Raw genomic sequence first — 23,053 nt, 5'->3', positions numbered from 1 at the left:
AAGCAATACATTGAGTGAACCCCATATTTTTAAAAAGTGGAATGAGCCAATATTTTCTTAATGGTCTGTACCCTGGACAGAAAAATTATACATGTATCACTGTCTCGGGGGGACCATTACATGCTGGGCATGTATTTACAGTAGAATTTGCCCAGTTCTTTGTAAAATCAAATAGAGGAAGGGTGCCCAGCCTAAATTGTATAAATAGCTTCCTCGCCAGTGCGGATTGGATTTCATCCATATAAGGTTCAAATCTGTATTGGTCTTTGAAACTCAAAAAATCTATTGTAAGTTGGCCAAAGGTGTTGTTTTCCTGCAGGGCCCTGAGCCTGTACAATCTATAGGATTTCACCAGGTCAAGACAGGAGATGTGCGTGCAATAAGCCTCTGGCCTAACCCAGAGGTCAGAATGACCAATTTTGGCACAAAGATCTTTAATATATGCAAGCCAAGGAAATTTCCCTGTTCCAGTTAGCTCCAGGATCGAGCAAAGCTCAGACCTATATGAGACTAGCTCAGGGGTCAACCAAATTCTGCGCCAGAAGGTCAGTGGGCGCAGTCCCGCTTCTTCAGAAATGGGTCTAATGCCCAGAACAAGACGGAGAGGAACAAGGGGGATGCTTAGCGGAAGATTCAACAAATATCTCATATACTTGTTCTCGGCTGAAGTCAAGCCCTTCATAGGACAATGCCCCAAAGCTCCGCCCCAAATAGTGCAGCACTTCTCACCTGCACTTTATATATCTCAGTAGCGTGGGCAGGGACCACAGTACTTAAGGACTTGGCAACTTTCATAACACCACCAGACACCTGTACCAGCCTTAAAACCGCCTTTTCCATTTGAGGTCCCCAGGAAAAAGACTCAGAGAGAGTAACCCCAAGATAGTCAAAGAGTGACACCTTTTCTAACGGAATGCCATTAAGCGTAGGCATAGGGTTTGGGCGAGATGGTTTTACTGGATTAAACACCATAAACTTGGTCTTAGTTGCATTTATTTCCAGGCCCCTGTTTACGCAAAATGAGGCAAAGCTATCTAAAATTAGCTGTATCCCCATTGGAGACTTAGATAGCAAAAGGTTGTCGTCCGCAAACAACAATGCAGGCACCTTCCTTTGATCTAGTTTCGGGGCATCACTGTTCTCGACATGTCTTAGTTGGGAGACCAGGGCATTGACATAAAGGCAGAACAGGGTGGGGGCTAGAACACAGCCCTGCCTTACCCCCCTGTCCACCGGAAAACGTGATGTCAGTTCTCCTGTTTTCCCAAATCTAACCTGGGCAAAATTCCCAGTATGTAGGCGGATAATCATATCTAATAGGTCTGAGGGTATTCCAAGTTCATCAAGAATTGCCCACAACTTTGCTCTGGGTACCATATCAAAGGCTGATTTTAAGTCGACAAATATCAAATAGAGGCTACCACCCTCTATTGATACTGTCTTCCAATAAAGGAGTTGGAGCCTAAGAAGTTGATCAATGGTCAATACATTTTTCCTAAAACCAGCCTGGTAATCACTCAGTATGTCATGATCTTCCATCCACATATGTAGACGATCGAGCACAATTCTCGAAAACAACTTCTGGGTGACATCTATCAGGCTGATTGGCCTATAGTTTATGGGCAGTAGGGGAGAGCCCTTTTTAGGTTTTGACTAGCGATGCATGCGTACGAAGTACGCATGCGCTAGCAAAATCTAATGATATCCTCTAATCCTCTATGTGGGGTCGGGTATCTGCCCCCTCCTCCCATTGGCTAGCTCCATAAATGGAGGCTAGCCATTGGGAGCCGGATCTGTCCGTCAAAGGCCGGACCAGATTCGGGGGCGTTCCCGACATTTTTTCCCTCTCCGCCTCTGCGATGTCGTCATCGCGGCGGTGGGCGGAGTTTCGTTTTTTTTTTATTTTGTTTGTCCCATTACGCAGCCGACCGCCGCTGTAGGAAGTCGAGGTGAGTGCTGCCGTTCCCTCCCCCCTCCCGCTGTCCGTGAGCCCCCCCCCCGCCCCCCGCCCACCTCTCATGTCGATTCGTTTCTGGAGCTCGGCTCGGGTCCATTTCCGCCCCCCTCCCGCTTCCCGCCCCCCCCTCCCGCTCGGAAGTGCATGTGCAGTTGCTCGTGGGGTGAGTCAGCGAGCCCCCCGCTATGTATTGCACTCGCGGGCCCCGCTCACAGCTTCAAATGTCTCTATCCCACTCGTCACGAGCTTATATTTTTTATAATATAGAATTTATAGTTGCATATACAAAATAGTTGTGGGTCATTTTTATAACATTCCTTAGTGCGCCCGCTGGAAACGCTGTAGACGGTACTAAACCATAAAGCAAATATTTATTTACCACCCGTAGAGTTCCTCACTGCAGCAGTCTAAATATCTGCAGTAGATTCCTCAAACCAGAGGATTCTATTTAAGCACCGTGTTATTATAATGATCCCTATTTTCATCGCCTTTTAACTCTCGGAAACCCTATTCGTGACTTCGACGTCCTACGGGAATTCGAGTCAGAAAAATACTTTCACGTGGGACGCGGAGTGGGTGCCCTGCACCCCCATACCCAGCACCTCAGTCCCTGCCTCGCTGCCCCTCCCTCGAAGACAGGAAAGCGACGGCCTGAACCATATAGCACGTCCCGGTCTGGCTTCAAGGAGCTGTGGCCGCTTCTTGGACTGTCACCCGAAGGCGCTCTATTGTTAGTGTGGCACTGAGGAGCAGGATCGGCGTGTACTAAGGTTACAGGAGAAACGCAGGGCACACTCGCTGCTGGTGTTCGTGTGGGTTACCAGTTTCGGACGGGCACAAGCAGAGTTGCCAAATGCCAAACAAGGTTGCCAAAGTCAGCTTTCCATCGCCCCCCCCGACAGTTCGCGAGAAAAATATCGCATTATTTGCGAACATGTATTGCAAAGCTGGCATTAGCTGGTCTCGCCTTCAGTACTAGACCACACATCGTCTGATCTTGTGCACGCCGCCGTACCTAAAATTGCAGTGTATGCACTGGAAATGCACCGGGCCCCTGGTAAGTGGAAGGGAGTACGACTGCCATCGACGTCTCTCGGAGGGTTTATTGTACCGAGAGTCGACTAAGAACACCGCAGCCTCGTCTCTGGAGGCGGAAGGGGCAGTGTCAGAGTCCCCTCCCCTCCTCACCTCACTGGCACCCTGGGAGGGCCTGGCACCGCTCCTGGTGTCAGCCACTTGTGCCCGGCCATGGCAAGCCTCACTCCCTGTACCAACACACTAAAGGCACCGCCAGCCATCACCCAAGTGTGCCCCCACTCGAATTCTCACCCGCTGTACCTCAAAACGACCCTGGCATTGCTCCTGGCACAACTGCTGATGGCCAGGCTCGCTACGCATGTGCCACTCGCTGCCTTTCATAGAACATGCCACTCTAGTGTTATTCTGCACAGCTGCTGATGCTCAGGGTACACGTGCCCCTCTGACACCCCATGCGAAGCCCCCCTCTCCGTGCCGGCCAGTCCCATTGTCCCCCACCGAAATGGTGGGTGGGGTCTCTAGCCAAAAATACGTGTTTCCAATCCCTGTTGGACGTTCTTCCGGGCAGATTACTACAAATAAACAATCCGTAGACCCTACGAGCTTATTTCTCGCCCCTTCCCTAATAATACAATACAGACAGGGCTCTGTCGAGGTCTGTCTTAAGTTTCGTGTTTCAGTACTTCCGCCCCACCTCATTCCAATGCCCCCTCAGAGTGGGAAATTGTGGATCCCGACAATAACCGCATAGACCTACAGTACACATTTGAACATCTGTGCAGTGACTCGGGGGAGGACTCGCTTAGCACAACGCCGTGAACTCAATGACTTCTGGGTGCTTTGACAACACGTTCATTCACATAGAGTTTCATGCTTACAACCCATTCCATTTTTTATATCGTTCAAATAAACTTTGACAAAGAGACGGGGCGAGTTGCTGAGGATCACACCATTTTGGTTAGGAGGAGATGCCGGGATTAGAACATATATATTGCAACAAACTCACTTACAAGAAACAGGGGCTGCTCTGTGTTGCAGGTTCCCTCTGTATACCCCACTAAACTGAACTTCGACGAGAAGACATATGTAGTTTAAAAAGAAAACAGCCTATATCTCATCTGGGCACGAACAAGTCTTGATTGATATCAGAGGGTAGACGGCGCATGAATGAACGTGCGAAGGCAACGGATAATAATTGGAAACAGTGAATCGTGAACTCGCAGCGGGTGGATAAATGACGCGGGTAGGTGGCAGGTTTTCGGCTCAGTCCTGGCTGATAAGGGATAGCGCCTGGGCGGATGATGCGGGTGTTAACTACGCCTCGGGGCGCTCCCTGCTCCCGGAAACCCTGGGCCTCGTGTCCCCCTCCCAGAGCCGGTCCCGTCAGCTCCGTCACTGGCTCTGAATCACAACCGGGCTGGGCAGGAACACACACCATTACCTGTGCGCCAACACCTCACGGGCGCACGCACATGAGTGTGTGTGTGTGTGTGTGGGGGGGGGGGGTTGGGGGTTGCTCAGAGGACTGCTGTCCCCGGGTCGCAGACTGGCAGGAGCTGCACGACCCAGGAAAGGGCAGGAAGGTGCAGGCTGGGCAGAAACACACACCCTTTCCATGTGCACTAGAACCTTAAGGGCGCACGCACCCGTGTGTGTGTGGGGGGGGGGGAGGCTGAGAGGACCGCTGCCCCCGGGTCTCAGAATGGCAGGAGCTGCAGGACCCAGGTGGGGGCAGGGAGGTGCGGCCTCTTCATTCCTGGCTCTACTTCACTCCCTCTCCCCCTCACTTGATTTCCGACACACCTCCATCTCTCCGCCCCTTCTCTCGCTCCTCCCACCCCCCCCCCCCCCACTGTCCCTCAGTGCGCTATGAAAAGCGGCGTTAAAATGAACACCACGTGCGACGGGGGACTTTTGGGAAGCGCGGCGGTGTGTGGTGGGAAGTGGCCTAATAGGAGCGTTTCCTGTCCGCGCGCCCACCCCAAACGCCTGGGAATGGGAGGTGTGGGGGCTGCAACCTGCGCCGCTCTGCTCCGCAGTGAGGGGGTGGAATACGGATACGTGTCCTCGTACATGCTTACTGTCATTCTCTCTCAGACAAGGGGGCCTGCTCGAGATGGGCTGACACACGCACGGGTTGCAGGCTTTTCTCCCTTGGACGCATTCATTCATTCGCATCTATATACTTTTTAATGAAGCGCCAAAGTAAACCACCTCGGTTGTTAGGGCGCTGAAATGTACATCTTTCAGATCTAGAGACCATTCGAAAAGACAGAGTATCTCTGTACAGAACTGAGATAGCGAATAATATGTTGCTTTCGAATAGGTACATTACAAATGATAATTGTAAAAGATAACTTATAAAGCAGAAGACAGAAGTAGTATTCGATCGGGATCCATATATGAGTGAAAGTAAAAATGCTACCACATTTCAACTCAAAATAGAGAGTGAAGATCAGTGAGTACGACCGTCCTGACTGGGATAAGACGGAGACACATCTCAGGCAGTCATTGGGAGTATATGCCTAATATGATTCCTTTAAGACGGCCATACCTGCTTGTTAACACCGACCCTCCAGCACGCGCGCTGTCTACCCGTGGGCTGCCCGGTGCAAGGGTGACCTGGTGCTTCGCACCCGGCGGTTGACGCTCATTAGGGAAGGAAATGGCACTCTCTGTATATTGATAATTCATGATTGGTTGTGTTTGTGTAGCGTATATATAACGCACGCATATCGGCTCCAAGTGCCGCGAAAAACAGGCGCTACTATTGCCTAACTTGTAACTTGGAGGTTCTCAGTTTACCGACCTTGGAAGGTAGGGGGATTGAGTTGGCCCTCTCTGTATTCACACACGTCATCTGTAACTGACAGCATTAGGTCAGAGACCGGGGGCAGAGGGGGGGCTGGGAGGTGTCACCCAGCACCGCTGGCTCACAGGCGTCCTTGCAGAGTTCCTTTAAGTCTACCTCAGGAAGGTACCCGACCTGTTTCCAGAGCTCAGTACATGCGTGCATCCCCGCTTGTACATTCTCCGGCGGTAGCTCAATGGATTGGGGTGCTGGCTGCAGCTATCCTTCAATCCCGCCATGTGAGCGCACTGGAAGGCTTTGGAGTCGAGTATAAGCTGAGACCAGGCTCGAGTGACCTCTAGTCCAGGCAGGTGGGTGCTTATGCCAGGGCTCGGAGGCGAGCATGCCCTGTATCTCACAGATCTCCCTCTGAAACGCCCATTATTAGCTCAAGGGCTGCAATGCAAGCAGTGCGCCTTCCCTCACATGCCATTTGAGTTCATCCAGAAAGAAGTCGCTCTCCAACATGGCGCTTCACTTTCTTGTGTTCTCCAAGAAAAGGGAAATTCTCGATTCCATCCAGGGGCAGGGCAGCCATTCATGTCCTGGCATCGGAGCCAGTAGGTCTGAGTCAGCTGCCCGGTGCCTGCCACCTCCGGGGGACCACCTGTCAGTGTGTCCGGGTATGCACAAATTACTTGCATGTTTATGAAGCTTTAGAACGCACTAACCAGGGCACTAAGGAAGTCAAGGCCTACATATATATTTTTTTCAAAGAAAAAAAAAGGTTAAAGTGGATTTATATGTAGGTCTTCAAATATTAAAAAGTTTTAAGCACACAAATCACTGAAATTCCCCCTTTATACATAAATGATTGAAGTATAACTTGCACTCACATAGATTTGAGGTGTCCTCAGTGATGTAATATTTGATGCTATAGCAGTGCATCATAGCTGTACAAGTTATACTTAGGTGATTTAAATGTAACTGGCAAACTTCATTTTGTTTTTGTTTTAAAAACGTTTTTCATTATTAGAAGACCTACCTTCAACTCCACTGAACCCTTTTTTTCAGTGCATTACAAACTTTTTTTAACGTTAATTACCATCTTACTCCCTTACTTACATATAACTCCACTTAATCTGTTTTTTTTCCAATCAATTATATGGTTTTAAATGTAAATTAACACAATTTTATGATACTTCTGTGGTCAAACCCCAAGTGGGCAGAGTTGGTCACCTGGCATGTGGCCAGTCCCTGTATCCAATCACCCGTGGGCAGCCTGCCCTTCGCCATGCACATCTGCGGCCAGAAAACACCCCCAGAAGCGGCCAATGGGTCACAGACCCCCCCACTTTTTTATTTAATTTCCTCAGTTTGCCTCAGGGATTCCCTACAAGGACTAGGGAGTCAGGAATCAGGATATCCCTACCCGTTTCCCTTCTATGATTTTTAAATTTTGTTTTTCAGGACTTGTGGACTGAGTATCTGAGTTCTGTAATGGCAACCACAAAATTGTTCCTCATTTATAGTCAGCCAATTAGAGCACTTGATCATGCAGGACTGACCAATCAAATTTCTCTCTTTTGTTGTATTACTGTGGGTTTCTTGCTGCACTAGATATCACTATTTTTTAAACCCTAATTTCTATAAAACTGCTGAACAGGTTTACACCTAATCAAAAAAAGCATGCTTTTGTGTAAATATCCTACTTTCGGCCAATTTTGGAGTAATATTCTCAACTTTTTTAGGTTTTGCTTGGCAATGCGTACGAAGTACGCATGCGCTAGCAAAATCCTTATGTTTCTCTGTGGGGTCGGGTATCCGCCCCCTCCTCGCCCCCTCCTCCCATTGGCTAGCTCCATAAATGGAGGCTAGCCATTGGGAGCCGGATCTGTCCGTCAAGGCCGGACCAGATTCGGGGGCGTTCCCGACATTTTTTCCTTCTCCGCCTCTGCGATGTCGACATCGCGGCGGTGGGCGGAGTTTCGTTTTTAAAAAAAATGTGTTTGTTTTTCCCACTACGCGGCCGACCGCCGCTGGAGGAAGTCGAGGTGAGTGCTGCCGTTCCCTCCCCCCTCCCGCTGTCCGTGAGCCCCCCCCGCCCACCTCCCGCGTCTCATGTCGATTAGTTTCTGGAGCTCGGCTCGGGTCCATTCCCGCCCCCCTCCCGCTTCCTGCCCCCCCTCCCGCTCGGAAGTGCATGTGCAGTTGCTCGTGGGGTGAGTCAGCGAGCCCCCCGCTATGTATTGCACTCGCGGGCCCCGCTCACAGCTTCAAATGTCTCTATCCCACTCGTCACGAGCTTAGCAGTATCAACGCTGCGCGAACCAGCACTGCCTCGAGTCGCGCTCCGGGCCCTTCATGCTGTCCTGCTTTTTAGCAGCAGCCACACAACTCCCAGGGACCGGTGACTGGGGGGGAATGTCTCTGTGCAACTCCCCGGTACCTTATATGTTTTAGCGCTGTGGCTGGCTGGCTGACTCGCACTTTCCACGCCGCTCACTTCCACCGGGCCCACACTTCCGGAGGGGAGCCTCGGTGTAGCGTAGCTCCCGGCTGCCAACTCCTCACTCTCTCAGTCTCCAGCGCTAATGTCGGGCAGAGGTATCGCCACCTCTCACGCCATGCCAATACTAGCATCCATTCTTAACTGCCGGCTCTCCTCGGGCATGTAAGGGCTGTTGTATATAAGTTATGCCCGTCGTTGCCAGTAAGTGCCAGGCGAGCACGGCTGCCGTGACCAGCAGCTGAAGCCATCTTTCAGTTGGCACCGGTGACGAAGCAATGCCTTTATAGCATAAAATCAGCACAGATCCTGTTCGAAGCAGATTGGGTGATTTGACCACGATCACACGAGGTGATAGATGTGAGGGGAGCTGGGATTAGAACTCAGGTGCACTCTATCCGCAGGTGTCAAGTTGACCAAGCGCCCCACGGCGTTGTTGTGGTGTGAGCCTGTGAACCCTATTCACAGAGGCCCCAGTGATGTCACTTCTGCAACATCACGAGCCAAAGTGCAAGGAGAAAGGGTCTATGCACCCCGCCCTCAGACACAAACAGATCATGGCTCTCTTCTTTCACCCCCACAAGCAGGGTTTGCAGCTTCTCTTAAGATGCATCCACCCCTTCTGCTTCGAGCATAGTTCAGTCTTCAAGCAGAAGTATATCTTGGCGCTTTACACCACACCTGTTATTATTGCCTAACCCAGCGGTACTCCTTTTATCCGCACCCAAACTGTATACGTTTAGGGATCGCAGTTTGCGCGCAGATCTCTGCAGTGAGCGCCCAACCCAGAAAGCTATCTAACTGAACAAACTGTGTGGCAGGATCCATTTGCTGGCACATATAGCAATAATAGGTGTCCTGCAGAGCGCCAAAATGCTGCTTCGATGAGCTTCAAGCATCTCTATGCTTTCAGAAAAAAAAAAGTTAATAACCATACATTTGGCACTTTGCGCCTAAACCTCCTCTGTCGTTGTACAGCACTTTCTTCCACCTCTCTCCCTTGCCTTATAGCTACAAACTATATATATAACAAATAGTGCCAACCCCAAGCCTGAAGGCGCTTTGCTAATAATATTTCGCTGTACTTCATGTTGTGCTTACACTTGCTTGTATTTCCTGTGGTTGGGATGACACCTCTGTGTAGGACGAAACCTTCACACCAGATTTCAATTCGGTGGGTGGACAAGGGGTTGGCGTCAAATAAACCCTGTTGCTGTTTCCAGTGCCATGCATAGACGAACTGGTGGTCAGGGCCGGATTTATAGCTGGTGGGCCTAGTGCCACAGTCTATTTGCCCTCCCCCCACCCCTACGACCTCCTTCTCTGTCGCAAAAGCGGTAACCCAGTTCTTTAATCTGCATTGTGCACGTACTGTTCAGCAGGCACATTAACCCTCTGCGCTACTTGGTGAATCCAAACTGCCCCTAGACATAACTCTGGTTTCACTTCTGCAGGGACATTAATCACCAGTTACTTTTACTTTTTAGTGCTGGTCCCACAAGGAACTCTGCAGCAGCAGGTACTTTTGAATCAGTAAGATAAAAAAAAAAAAAAGCGGCAGCCAGCAAAAACACAGGCGGTGGTATCCAGCTGCCCCATCGACTGCAATAAACGGGATAAATTGAGCTCTGCTACTAGTTTTGATGACCCAGGTTAGTAAAGTGCTCAGTAATTGTAATGATGGGCCGTTAAGAAAGCAAAAAAAAATGCCCCTCAGGTCTTTCAGTTGTTGGTAAGATTGTCCCAGAATAAGGCGCTGTGAAATTTGCTGTTACTGCACCTATTATCTCCTCAAATAGTTACAGTAATATGTGCTTTGTGGGGCTCGATGTGTGGGGGGGCTCTGTGTGGGTGTGTGGGGGGGCTCGCAGTGTGGGGGGCTCTGTGTGGGTGTGTGGGGGGGCCTCTGTGTGGGTGTGTGGGGGTCCTCTGTGTGGATGTGTGTGGGGGGGCTCTGTGTTGGGGGGCTCTGTGTGGGTGTGTGGGGGGTCTCTGTGTGGGTGTGTGGGGGGGCTCTGTGTGGGTGTGTGTGGGGGGCTCTGTGTGGGTGTGTGTGGGGGTGCTCTGTGTGCGTGTGGGGGGGCTCTCTATGGGTGTGTGTGGCATTTGCGAGAGATTAAGCTATTGCCATTGAAAATGACAATGCCATTTATTTATCTGTTTTCAAAACCAACACATAAATAAAAAAGTTGTCATTTACAATGCCAATAGCTCTAACTTTTGCAAAGGCAAAACCGTTGCATTGTAAATGCTTGTTATATATTGGGAATATTTCCGCTCCAAGCCATGTATCTGGGATTTTCATCGCCCGCACTATAGCATTAAATACTATCCAATGGGAGGGGCCCCAGATCATTGGTTCTTCCCTGAAAAGATCCCCAGGGATCTTGTCCAATCCTGGGGCTTTACCAAGGGGGAGTGACTTAATTGCACCATGAACCTCTGCTAAGGTAATTACCTCTAGAGGAGGCAGAGATGCAGAAGACTGATTGATTTCCACAGGTGCTGATGGCAGATCACTAGCACAAAGGTATTTAAAATGCACTTCCTAGGTTTGAGCAGAAATATTCGGTTACACCGGAGACCGATCAGCAGAACTATGAAGGTTGGAGACTAAGTACCAGAAGCCCTTCATATCCTATTGTGTAGGGCTGTTCTAATATCTTCCCATATATCACACTCCCAATGTTGTTTGGCTTGCTTGATAGTAGCATTATACAGATGCCTTTTTATTTTTATTTGTGGTCTATTCTCACTCCGAATTGCCTCAATAAGAACACCCTTGGCCATTCGACAGGATTTATTGAACCAAGAGAGCTTGTGGGTCCTATTCACAGGGGCTTAGAGAGAGGGTTGAAAAATTTGTTAAGCTCCACCGTTAATTCGGCGTGGATTATTTCAACCACGTTCGTATCCCAGGTGGTAGGAAATCGATTTGCCTCTTCCACTGCCTTCTCAAGAAAAAAGATGAATAAAATATATAGGGCTGCCAGTTTTTCCGAGACTAACCTAACCGAACAGCCAGGCACTGGTTTCCACCAAAATATAGCCCAGAAGGGAAAACTGTACGGATCTATTAAAGGTGGCCTTCCGTGGTTGGTTGGACTTGGTGCGGCCATTACATGCCCTTAGGGAGTGCAATAGAATGGCCTTGTTTATCTGCATCACCAATGGACACCACGCCTTCACCTGCTTGATCTGTGGGTCGGGAAGTAACCAAAATCTGTCCTTGTCACTAGGAGCTGTGTCTAAGGGGTTAACAAGGGGCTCAAATTGGCAGTTAAAATCACCCTCTATCACCTTCCTTGCATCCTTAGGTAAGGCTTGTAGGATTACAGACAGATCATCAATTACAGAAGATTCCTTCGAGACACTTACAGGGTGTAATTACAGGTTAATAAATGATTTTGAGATTAGAAAAAAAGTTCACTTAACACCCTGGATATCATCTGATAAGGTGATCACTTCCTCCATCTGGCAATCCAGATGGGTTGCAACCCAGAGAGACAGATCCCTTGAGGGTCTTCCCCTATTGCTTCTGTGCGCGGGTACATTGTACGTTGCATAACCCTGACTCACAATGTCATCTATTGCCCAGGTTTCCTGGAACAGGCAGAGATCAAATTGGGATATAAACTTTACCCAGTCTGGATTCTGTAACTTATTTTTGATACCTGTCACGTTCCAGGATAGTACCTTTAGATTCGGACCCTGGAAGAACAATCACTAGAATTACTAAAGAGCTGGCTTCTGGTGGACTGGGTTAGCTCCTGATTATTTAGCAAAAGTGTGCCTACTTCTGCCATTGGTGCAGGGGTAATAACTGATGGAAAGAGAGGATTTATAATGCGTTCTATTATTCTGTGTGAGGTAGAGGCAGTGGTCTCCATAGGGGTTGGATCCTTTATCTTCGAAATTGGGTAAGAAGACGAACTGGCCAGTCAATCACATTCCTCCAGTGTCTTACTTATTTGAATATCGAACCAAATCACATTCACTGGATGATGTCATCAGTGATGTCATCAGTGATGTCATTTGAGATGTCATCAGTGATGTCACTGACCATGTCATGAATGATGTAATATGTGATATCATCAGCACTGGATTGCGGGCGCGCGAGTTATAGTTAGTACAACTAACTATAACGAGAAATTTTAATGGTTTTGTACGAGTGAAATGTCCAGCTAACTATAACACCCCTGAAACCTATGTTTTTTTCAGTGAATATATATATATATATATATATATATATATATATATATATATATATATGCACGAAAACTCATCCACGCCACTTCCAATCCCCCACACGGACCGGCGAAGCGTTAACCAGGAGACGAACCACTGGATCAGTTACAGGTTCTTTATTTCAAAGGTTCAGCTGGTAAAAGTGCACGACGCGTTTCGGGCTAAGCAAGCCCTTGCTCACATGCAATTACTGTTTGTAACTTGTTTAATTTTATACTGCTAGGTGGCCTACCAATCCCAGCCCTCTACCTAGGTCATGTGACCATAGACATAAACAACATGTTTAAACAATGTAGTTCTTACTGTGCAAATACGCAAGGTTGGCAATATAAATATCTGATTCAAAGCAGAATACATCTTTACAATTTTCACTTATTACTGGATAAATCCGTAAACATGTAGGAATGAAATAAGAAATTCCTACATAATATATCTTGCGAGCACCACATGTTAAAAAAAGGGCTAGAGTAGGAGGGTACATTCCAATGTATAAATATATATATATATGTATGTCTCGTGTCTCTGGGTTGAGGGTGACCTGAGATAATAAAAGAAGCTGTATCCTTACAGCCTTGAGTCCGTGCCTTCTCCTTTGGATGTTTCTGAGGAAGAAGGATTATATATACATTTTTTTTTCACTAACAAAACATAGGTTAAAGTGACGTTTTATTTAGGTCTGCTATAATATCTTACTTTACATTTAAAAAATCTTAGAAATTCACAGAAAAAATCCTAAAGGTTTAAGTGATGTTATAGTTAAGTGAAAATATTACTTAAAATATACCATTTTAAACTCAGGTAAAAAAAACACGCACCCTCGACATGCAGTGTTGTCATCAATTACGTTATTTCAGATGTCATCAGTGATGTTATCAATTATGTCACAGAACACGCCATGAACGATGAAGTAATATGTGAGGTCATAGGTATGCCTAGCGAAGGTGCAGCACATAAAAAAAATCCTAGTACTCCACTTGTACCCTGAATCCAAACAGGCCATTCCAGCAGCACAGGTGGATGTGAAAGCCCAGCCTAATAGAGATGTGTAGCAGGAACAAGTGTGGAGCAAGTGTTTGAGACCTACGCACAAATGGCAGTTCATGTTGGGGTCCGACACACGATTATAGAACCCAAAACAGAATTCTTCAATATTGTTTACCTGGGAAATTCAGTAAAAAGCCCACCTTATTTTGATGAAAACACAGATCACCTATCAACATTTTTGACTGTGGATCCCATAATGGCCTGTGGTTTACTCCTCCTGAGGGGTAAAAAAAAGGTGGAAAATCTGCTCCTAAAGAAAGTTGGCAGATATCTACTTCAGACCGTGGGCAGGCAGCACTTTGCAGCCCTAGGAAAGTAGCACAGTCCTACAGTGAGCATCATTTATTATGCTGTATAACCTCTATGACCTGGTAAAGATTAGGCAACAGTTTTATAGTGGTAATTATTCCTGCAAGCTGCAAGGCAAGACTCGTAGAATGGCAACAGGCTTCCATTTTTTGCTAGATCATTTCAATGTATAGGTACTACAAAACGTGACATCCTCATTTTTCAATGGGTTTATGTGAGAATGTGAATTATTATATGGTGTAGTTGTGCGACCTCAACTTGGAATAATATCACAATTTAGTTACAGGTTCATTTGGGTTTGTTTGTAAACCCTTAGCTCAATCCTGGGTAGCTGTGGCCCAGGGTAGTCAGGGTGTATGAAAGGAATACGTGTAAAGTATTAAGAAATACCAAACCAACAAATAAGAAGAAAACAAGAAGCAAGAAGAATCCAACACCAACTCACAAAAGTAGAGAATATTTGTATCTTTAAATAGACACCTCAATGACAAAAATCCACCACAGGGATCAAGAGATATGATTTTTAGTAGAAATAAAATTAATCATTGCTTTTTCAATAATTGCAATAATCACTGTAATTGACCAAGAGAGAGGTTTAAGGTTAGCCACGACAAACAAGCTGAAAATGGTTATCTAGGCACTCTTGGGTGAGCTAACTCCAAAAGAGAGCCAGCCACAGACAACAAACAGGTCCATGGGACAGTTACTCGTCACTTTCAGCAGTGTGCAGTACAGTTCCAAATCCTTAGACAGGACTGCTATTGAGGACAATGAAGTGGAGCTGATGCAAGGGATACAGGATGCTAAAGGTGCTGGGGATGGTCGGCTGGTGCGGTGGGTCTTCCTAGGGCCACCCATTGTTCCTCAAGCTTGGGGTGGGAGGTGACTCTGGCCTAAGGAGCAGATTTCCCACAGTGTGCAGTTAAAGTTCAGCGCAGGACTAGTGGCCACTGGTCTACTAGTCTCAGGTTAAAGCAATCTCAGCAGCTTCTCGTAGTTGGCGATTACCTTCCTGCAGACAGCCCTCTGACTGCTTTCACGGGTCCAGTGAAATCAGAGGCACCTTGTGAGGGTCTCCCAGGGTGCACTTGGCGACCAGCAGTGGTCAGGCTTCTTGGGGCTGGGCTTTCAAGGGTGCAGGCTTCTCAGCTTTCATTGCCCTGTGGCTGTAACAGGCATTCAGACAAATGTCTCTTGGAGTCACTACTTATGTCTGGAACTTGTGGACAACTTTTGCACAAGTGGGGCACCGCATACACAGTCCTCTCTTTGCCAGTCTTTAGGTGCAGCAGGTGCAGTCCAGTCTTTAGGTGCAGCTCCTCTTTGCTGGATCCAGGAAGAAGTAGGACAGCCCTTTGCTAGTCTTCTTTCCAAGACAGTAGTGATCTGAGGTGCCAGAGGTGCAACTCTTATGTTCTCTAGAAGCTATAGGGTTGTGGTGACAAACTGGCCAATGGGCTACAGGTCCCCTCCCCACCTGATGGCTACTTCCTGCAAAATGTGGCATCTAGCCACATCTCAGAATGCCTTATTCTCTGCTCTCGCAACATTGTGAGACCCTTCTCTTGGTGTGTGAAGCTCCCTAGCCCAACCCGTAGGTATGGCTACTTGGGGGCAACACTCCACTTTAAAAAACGGCTTGACAATAGGGTTTCCTTTGTGCTTGAGATGTCTGCCTACACAAAAGGACAGCTCTGTCCTAGTGTGACTTCCATTTACCATTCAAAGGCTACTTCCCCTTTGAAGCTTGCCGCAAAGCTAACTCCCGCTCTGGCCATCCAGCCAAGAGGAGGTAACATCTCTTCCCTCAGCAGGTCCTTTGGTTCACTTCATGAGGGTCGTTCTGATCTCTCCCCAGGAGTGCAAGAAGCTGTATTAAGGACAGAAGCTCTGTGCAACCGAAACCGCTTGCTGGAAAACTTGGGCAACAAAGCGCCAACTTTCTAGTTGCTATTTGAAAAATAGTTATATTAAACTCAACTTGGGCAGCAAGTCAGGCTTAAAGTAACAATTATTTTGATACAATGAAGTTTCAGATTTAGTAGTCAAACCTAGGAGTTAGCATACTGAGTTGCCAGCGTGTAACTCCATACTAGCCAATGGGGCTACTCGCCTTACAACAGTAAAGACAAGTGGAGAAGCGTGGCTCAGTGGTTAGAGGCGGCAGACCCGGAAGCTGAGATCGGCCGTGGACCAGGGTTCGATCCCCGCCTCGGCGGGTCTCGGGCTCAAAATTCCACGGACTCGACAATTCTCGCTCCGGTGCCTACTCGATTCACGGGTTCACACTCTGCGACTCTGGGCAATAGCTTGCTTAATCTCCACTACGGCCCCTCGCGGCGGGATGCCTGGCTTTCACCTTGTGGATACCCTGCCGGGGTTTCTCACAGGGGAATACCAGGACGGGTTCCCTAAGCAAGCGCCTTGAGACCCCTGGGTGATTCGTGCGCTATATAAGTCGAAATACATTTACATTTACATTTACAGCGTTTTTTACTACCAGGACGTGTAAAGCCAGCAAAACACGTCCTGCTTTTAATATAATGCACCTTGCCTTTAGGGCTTATTAGGCCAACCATAGGGGTGATATATAGATATTAAAAAGGAATTTTGGGCTTTGCCAAGAGTTGGAAGGGCAACGTCGAGTTAGCAGTGTAAAAAATGATCTAACAGCATGAAATGGTGGCTGGTAGGACTTACTTTGATTTGTCACACTCATAGCTGCCCAATCAGTGCCCCGGTCCCCGAAAGACACTTAATTTACAGGCCCTAAGTACACCTGGTATGATATACTAGGGACTTATAAGTAAGGTAACTTATCCCATTTGGGTGTAGACCAATTAAACATATGCTTTTTAAGACTCAGAGCACTGGCATCATGGTCTTGTTGGTAGAACCCAGGGCACTTTTAGAGTTGAAAAACTAGTAGCATCAGTCCATAGTTTTGGGGTTGATCATGCAAAAAGGGGCATTTCCTTGCAGTTTATAAGACTACCCAGAAAGAGTACCTTGGGGTGTCAACGAGTGATCTGCGCAATACATCAATGACCTTATTATATTTCCCCTTTCATTGCCTGCTGCAGGAATGCAGCTGCTGGGTATATATTGACATTGCTGGATGCAGTATTTATTCGGTACTGTATTAATACATCATTCAAAAGTTTGCACCTCTGAGTCGGGGATAAATTGAAAGTGCCATGTGTTTTTCCCTGTTCCGCAGTGTGCAAACGTGGATGACTTATTGCACACTTTGCAACTGTGCCCATTGATACTCGACAGACTGCCTCGTCCCTTGGGTCACCATCCAAAACCTGCCAGCTGGCTTTTCTTAAGTACAGTATTCCGAGTAAGGCCAGTCCCCACTGCAGCTACAGAGTGCTAATATTCATGAAGTACCTTGATGACCCTTAATTATATTACCCCTGGTGTTAAAGTTTTACTCTGGACACCTATCTCACCTTTTAGTTTTTTTTTCAATAGTATTACATGGCCCCTTAAAAGGGAGAAAATATTATATATAAAAATAATAGAACAAAGCTGACTATGACTATAATATATAAAAAATATTAACTGATGGGAAAGAGAGAGAGGAATCGAGAATACGAGAACAGTGAAACGTGAAAGAGAATCTATGTTCATACCTGTAGTTGGAATGTTCTTTACCAAGCAGCAAAGTTGCTAGCACTGGGGAGGGAAGATCGTGCAGAGCCACTTGCCAGGATAAAGGCAGCTTCTCCCACAAACCATCAGTAAAGAATTCCTTAAAAGAGAGTAAAAGAGAAGATACAGGGATTTCTATATTAACAGAAAGAACACAAGCGAGATGTAATATTAGTTCACTTATAGGGTGCTGGACACTTTCCTAATTTCCCATTCATGTGAAGATTTTAGGAAGTGTTGTGTTCCCCAAAATGACCAGGGTCGCAGATGGTAGATTTCATAAGCTCCAAAAGGTACCTGCGACCTTTTCAGAGAAAAGGAAACTGGCTGATGTCCTTCGCTCCTCTCACTGAGTAAATCTCATGTGGGGAAAGTATAACCCCCCCCCCCACACACACACACACACTCACAGCCCCCACACACACCCTAGTGCCTTGCCTTACCACACTTACTAGGTTTTTTCTGTGACATGGTAGTCTGTGGAGCGAGGAGGGGTCTGCTCATGCTCGACTCTTATTTATTTATTTATTTATCTATTCAAAGTTTTATATAGCGCGAACATGATCCTTACAGATATCAGAGCGCTTCACAGATACAAGGGTAGGGGCAGCAGGACTGAACAGATAATGGGAGCAGTATAATAGTCACTAACATAATAGGATAACAGTAACATACAGAAAACATATCAATATACAATCAGGTAACAAGTAATATAAGAACGCACAAGTCATTGATCCCATTACAGTAGGGTTCAGGTCAACCTTAGATGTGTGGATGGCTTATACCAATTTCTTAGGATAGAGAGAACACGGGGTGGGGGCATGGGGAGGGTTATTCAATAAGCTAAAGTGTATCATATATTGGTCGGTAGTACGAGAGTAGCATAGTAGTGTCACATTCAGGTAAGAGTATAATGCCCGGAGACAAGGTGATCAATGATACAAAGCGATGCAGAGTCTCTGATCCAGCGTCTAAAAAGTTTAGGAGATCTTGGCCACAAGGATGGTTTTCACCTCTTTCTTGAAGAGTGCAGTGGAGGTGATTAGCCTGGTTTCAGGAGGGAGCGCATTCCAGATCCTGGGTGCCATTCCTGAGAAGGAGCGCTTGTATGTTTTTTCTTTCCGGAATCTACGAGGTTTCAGGAGTAAATGTTTTGTACTTCTATTGGATCTCGAACCTCCTGATATAGACAACTTTTGAGCGAGGTAGTTGGGTGCCTTGTGGTGCACGGCCGAATGTGTCATGACTGCGATTTTTAGCTGTATTCTGGCTTCAAAAGGCAGCCATTTTAGAGACTTTAAGTCTGGGGATATATGCGAATGTTTTCTTGAGCCAGTGATGAGCCTCGCGGCAGCGTTCAGGGAGGCTCTTAGGGGTGCTGTTGTGGATAGCGGGAGTCCGCTGAGGGCCACAATTCCGTAGTCTATGCGAGGGATGACTAAAGCTTGTACAGCAGTTTGGAAGTCTTTGGCAGGGAGGAAGGGTTTAAGTTTCCTCAGTGTGTTGATTTGGAAGTTGGCTCCTTTTGTGGCTTTGCTAACGTGCTGTTGCATGTTGAGCTTGGCGTCAAGTGTGATGCCTAGGGATTTCGCAGAATCCACGATGGTAGGTTTGACATTGAGTGCTGTTAGGTTATTGAGCCAGGTTTGGGTGGTGGAAATTTTCGCCGGAGGTGAGATGAGTAGGAACTCAGTTTTCAGAGCATTTAGTTTGAGGTGATTATCGGCCAACCAAGATTGAGTGTTACTGAGTGTGGAATTCAGAAGTTTGATATCTTCCGGGGATTGCAACTTTAGGTAAAGTTGTGTGTCATCGGCGTACATATGGAATTGAACATTGGATGCTTGGAGTAAGGTGGCGAGCGGTTCCATGACGAGGTTGAACAGTGTGGGGGAGAGGGAGGAACCTTGTGGAACACCTAGATCTGCAGGCACAGGTGTAGATAGCACATTGTCGATCTTGAACTTCTGAGACCGGTTATGAAGGAAGGAAGAAAACCATTTGAGAACAGTTCCCGATAGACCCATTCTAGTGCTTAGCAGCTCCAGTAAGTTCTCATGTTTGACCGTGTCAAATGCTGAAGAGAGGTCAAGAAGGATGAGGAGGCAGGACTCATTGCGATCAAGGATTTGGAGGGCATCATCAATTATGTGTGTCATAGCTGTTTCCGTGCTATGTTTCGCTCGGAAGCCTGATTGATGATGGTTGAGGAGGTCAAATTGGTCAATGTGTTTTGTTAGTTGGAGTTGGACACATTTTTCCAGCAGTTTGGCCAGGGTGGGGATATTGGTGATAGGGCGGTAATTGTTAAGGTCAGACGGGTCAGCTGTAGGTTTCTTGAGTATAGGCGTGACTTGCCCCACCTTGAGGGAGTCCGGAATGAGACCTTGTTGAAGGGAGCTGTTGATGATTTGGGTCCAAAGTGGGAGGAGCAGGGGGGATGAAGTCTTTTACAGCATTAGCAGGTAGGGGGTCTATGAGGTGGTTAGAGGGCTTCAAGGCGCATAGCAGTTTGTGTATTGCTTCTTCCGAGTAGGTGTCGAAGTGCAGCCATGATGCCTTGTTTTTAGGTTGAGTGTTAGACATTCTGGTGTGGTTGGGGAATCGGCTTACATCCATGATGAGGTCATTTCTTATGTTGTCGGTTTTTAGCTTAAAGAAAGCAGAGAAGGCTTCACAGTGTGGGGTGTCGCTTGTTGTGCTGTTTGATTGTAAGGGTTGTGTCTTTGTTTGAGTCTTGATTAGTTCGAACAGCTTTCTTGGCCTGTTTTTTGCTTGGTCCAACTGGCGGCTAAAGAAGTCCGACTTTGCGCGCTTTATTTTCCTAAAGTATGCATTTCTCTTGTTCTTAAGCGTTTTTAGATGCAGTGATGAGGGGTCAGATCTCCAGGTACGCTCTGCCATTCGCATAGTACGCCTGTCATCATTGAGTCTGCCGTCATACCAGGGGTTAGAAATTTTGGTCGAGACTCTCTTCAGTTGCAGTGGGGCGACTTCATTGACTATTGAATTCATAGAGTCAAGGTAGTGATCGGTCAGTGATTGAACATCCGAGGCACCTGAAGGGGGAAGGAGGAGACTGCCGATGTGGGGAGGCAGGGTGGTGGGGTTAAGATTCCTCATGTCCCTTTTCCAAGTTTTGGATCTGATGGGTTGAGCCGGGTAAGATTTAACTTTTTCGTTGATAAAGAAGGTGATAATGTGGTGGTCTGACCAGTCGCAGGGTTGGATCGCCTCCAGTTGGGTGGAGTCCTCTTTGGCGATGATGAGATCGAGTATCGAGCCTTTGTCGTGTGTTGGTCTATCGCATATTTGGGTGAGGTCAAGCACATTAAGGAAAGCTTTGAGACTATTCACCACTTTGTCTTTCTGATCGTTCCAGTGGAGATTAAAGTCACCTAGATAGACTTGGGTGGACTGCCGACCGGCATTGGATGTGATCGTGTCCATGAGTTGTTGGGTGAATATGAGGTTGTCACCAGGCGGGTGATAGATGAGATGTAAAGCACAAACTTGTTTGCCCTCGCTGGTGATATCGAGGCAGAGGAGTTCACAGGAAGTAAGGGAGGGTGAGGTGGCTTTAGTAACGGAGAGGTTGCTCCTGAAAATGCATGCAATTCCCCCGCCCGTCTTGCCAGGCCTGCCCAGTCTAATGATGTGATAATTGGGGGGGACTAGTATGTCCATTATCGGGGTAGAGGCTTCAGTAAGCCACGTTTCAGTCAGAATGGCTAGGTCTAGATCCCTTGCTGAGATGAGATCAGCGATGTCGGAGGAGTGTCTCTGAGCCGATCTGCAGTTGAGTAGGATGCATTTGAGTTTGGGAGTGAGAAGGGTGGTCGAGCCTTCTAGGGAGAGGGGGACTTTTCTGAGGTTGTTAGGGACGGAACCTCTGTTGCTAAGGGTTGGGAGCCTCAGAGGATTTGTGAGAATTGTGGGTATGGGGATATGTGTGTTGGATATGTGTTTTACCGGACCTGGGCCATAAGAGCGTAGGAGGGAGCATAGGTCGCGGTCCGACAGTGAGTAGAGGACACGACGGGGGCGGTGGGAGTTATTGCGAGCGGGGATAGTCGGCCAGCTCGGAAGTCGTTGGAGGCGAGGGTATGTAGGGAGGGTCCGTCATTTGTAGGGTAGTTGGTTAGTGGGAGGTAGACTGGGCTGTGAGAAGAGAAGGTCTTTGATTGCGTGGAGATCTTTTTTGACGTGTAGGAGATCCTCTTTGACTTGTTGTAGGGTGGATATGGTCAGGTCTAGGGGTGGATTGGGGATGGGGCTGGTGGTGAGGGCCATTGGTGAGTGGTTGAGTAGTGAGCTGGAAAGCGAACAGGGTATCGAGGGGGGGATATGCTAGCGTTGTTGGAAGGTTCTACGGCGATAATGAGTGGGATGGCATTCGATGTGTGGGCGGATTTGTGGGCGAGGGGTGTGGGTGAGGTAGGGGGAGGATGGGAGGCATAGGTAGTGCCGTCGGTGGGAGACGGTGCCGGTGAGTTGAAGAGTGAGTGAAGGCTGGAGACAATGGGGGTGGCAGGAAGGTAGTGGGGGCTGAGAATGGGAGGGGAGAGAGGGGGGGATGCTAAGGTAGGGGAGGCGGTATATTCTTTGGGACTGGTTGGGAGGGTGGGGGTGTCGTGAGTGAGGGTGGGGAGGGGGCTGGGGAGGGAGAGGGATCTGCCGCGGAGTGGAGGGAAGGGGGGGGAAGATGAACTTCGGACTGTGGTGTGTTTAGAGGCATTCATGGGGGGTGTAGCGTGGGGGGAAGGGGGCGTGGGGGTATCGAGGATGTGGGTGTATCGAGGATGTATGGGGGGGCGTGTACTCACGTGGGGACTGAGAGAGGGGGAGAACAAAGGGTGGGATTTGTCATTGTGCGTGCCGTTCTGGTGCTGATCTAGGTAGGAGGTGTTGTGGGTGGGCGTTGTTATGTCAGGGGAGAGAGGGAGGGGAGAGGTATGAGTGGGGGTCAAAGGGGTAGTGTTAGAGGGGCGGCTAGTGTATGAGTGGGAGAGATTTGTGACTGCGCTTGGGGAGTGTGGGGCGTTAACAGGCGGAGGGCGATAGCCTAGGGTGCTGGGGGTAGAGGTGAGGTGCGTGTGGATCCGACGCTGACCTTGTTTCTGTTACAATGAACAGTAAACTTTTGTTAACATTTTATGAAGAGCAAGTGTATTTCTGGCCGGTCTAATAAAGTACATAAAAGGTTGTTTATTTTTTCTATTGTGTTTTATTGGGTTTTTATTAACAAAAAAAGAACATATGCAGCTCCAAAGCACTGCAAGTTGTCTCCTGATACAAGCAGCAGCTGATTACAGGCAGTGTAAATTCCGAAATTTGCATAAAAGACCGTTTATAATTGCTGAACAGCTGATCAGCCGAAAAGCAAGCTGCTTACAAAGATCTTATTAACATCCCACAGAAAAAATATGACAAATTAGCAAACGTCATTTAACAGATGTAAAGCCACTTTTTTTTAACATACCTGTATTTTAAACCC

General features: G+C 47.6%; 1 protein-coding gene across 4 annotated transcripts in view; it reads right to left on the bottom strand.

Moving 5' to 3' along the window:
- METTL25B (methyltransferase like 25B) overlaps window positions 1-23,053 on the bottom strand; it is a 471,174-nt gene that overhangs the window by 369,232 nt on the left and 78,889 nt on the right. For all 4 annotated transcript variants that reach the window (XM_078669825.1, XM_078669822.1, XM_078669824.1 and 1 more), the window contains exon 3: window positions 17,538-17,656. In XM_078669825.1, coding sequence (XP_078525951.1) covers window positions 17,538-17,656 — 119 coding nt within the window. The remainder of the gene's footprint in view (window positions 1-17,537; window positions 17,657-23,053) is intronic.

The sequence above is a fragment of the Lissotriton helveticus genome, chromosome 12 (genome assembly GCF_964261635.1).
Source record: "Lissotriton helveticus chromosome 12, aLisHel1.1, whole genome shotgun sequence".
NCBI lineage: Eukaryota > Metazoa > Chordata > Amphibia > Caudata > Salamandridae > Lissotriton > Lissotriton helveticus.
Note: the sequence above shows the minus strand (reverse complement) of the source record. Positions and strands in the feature narration are given on the sequence as shown.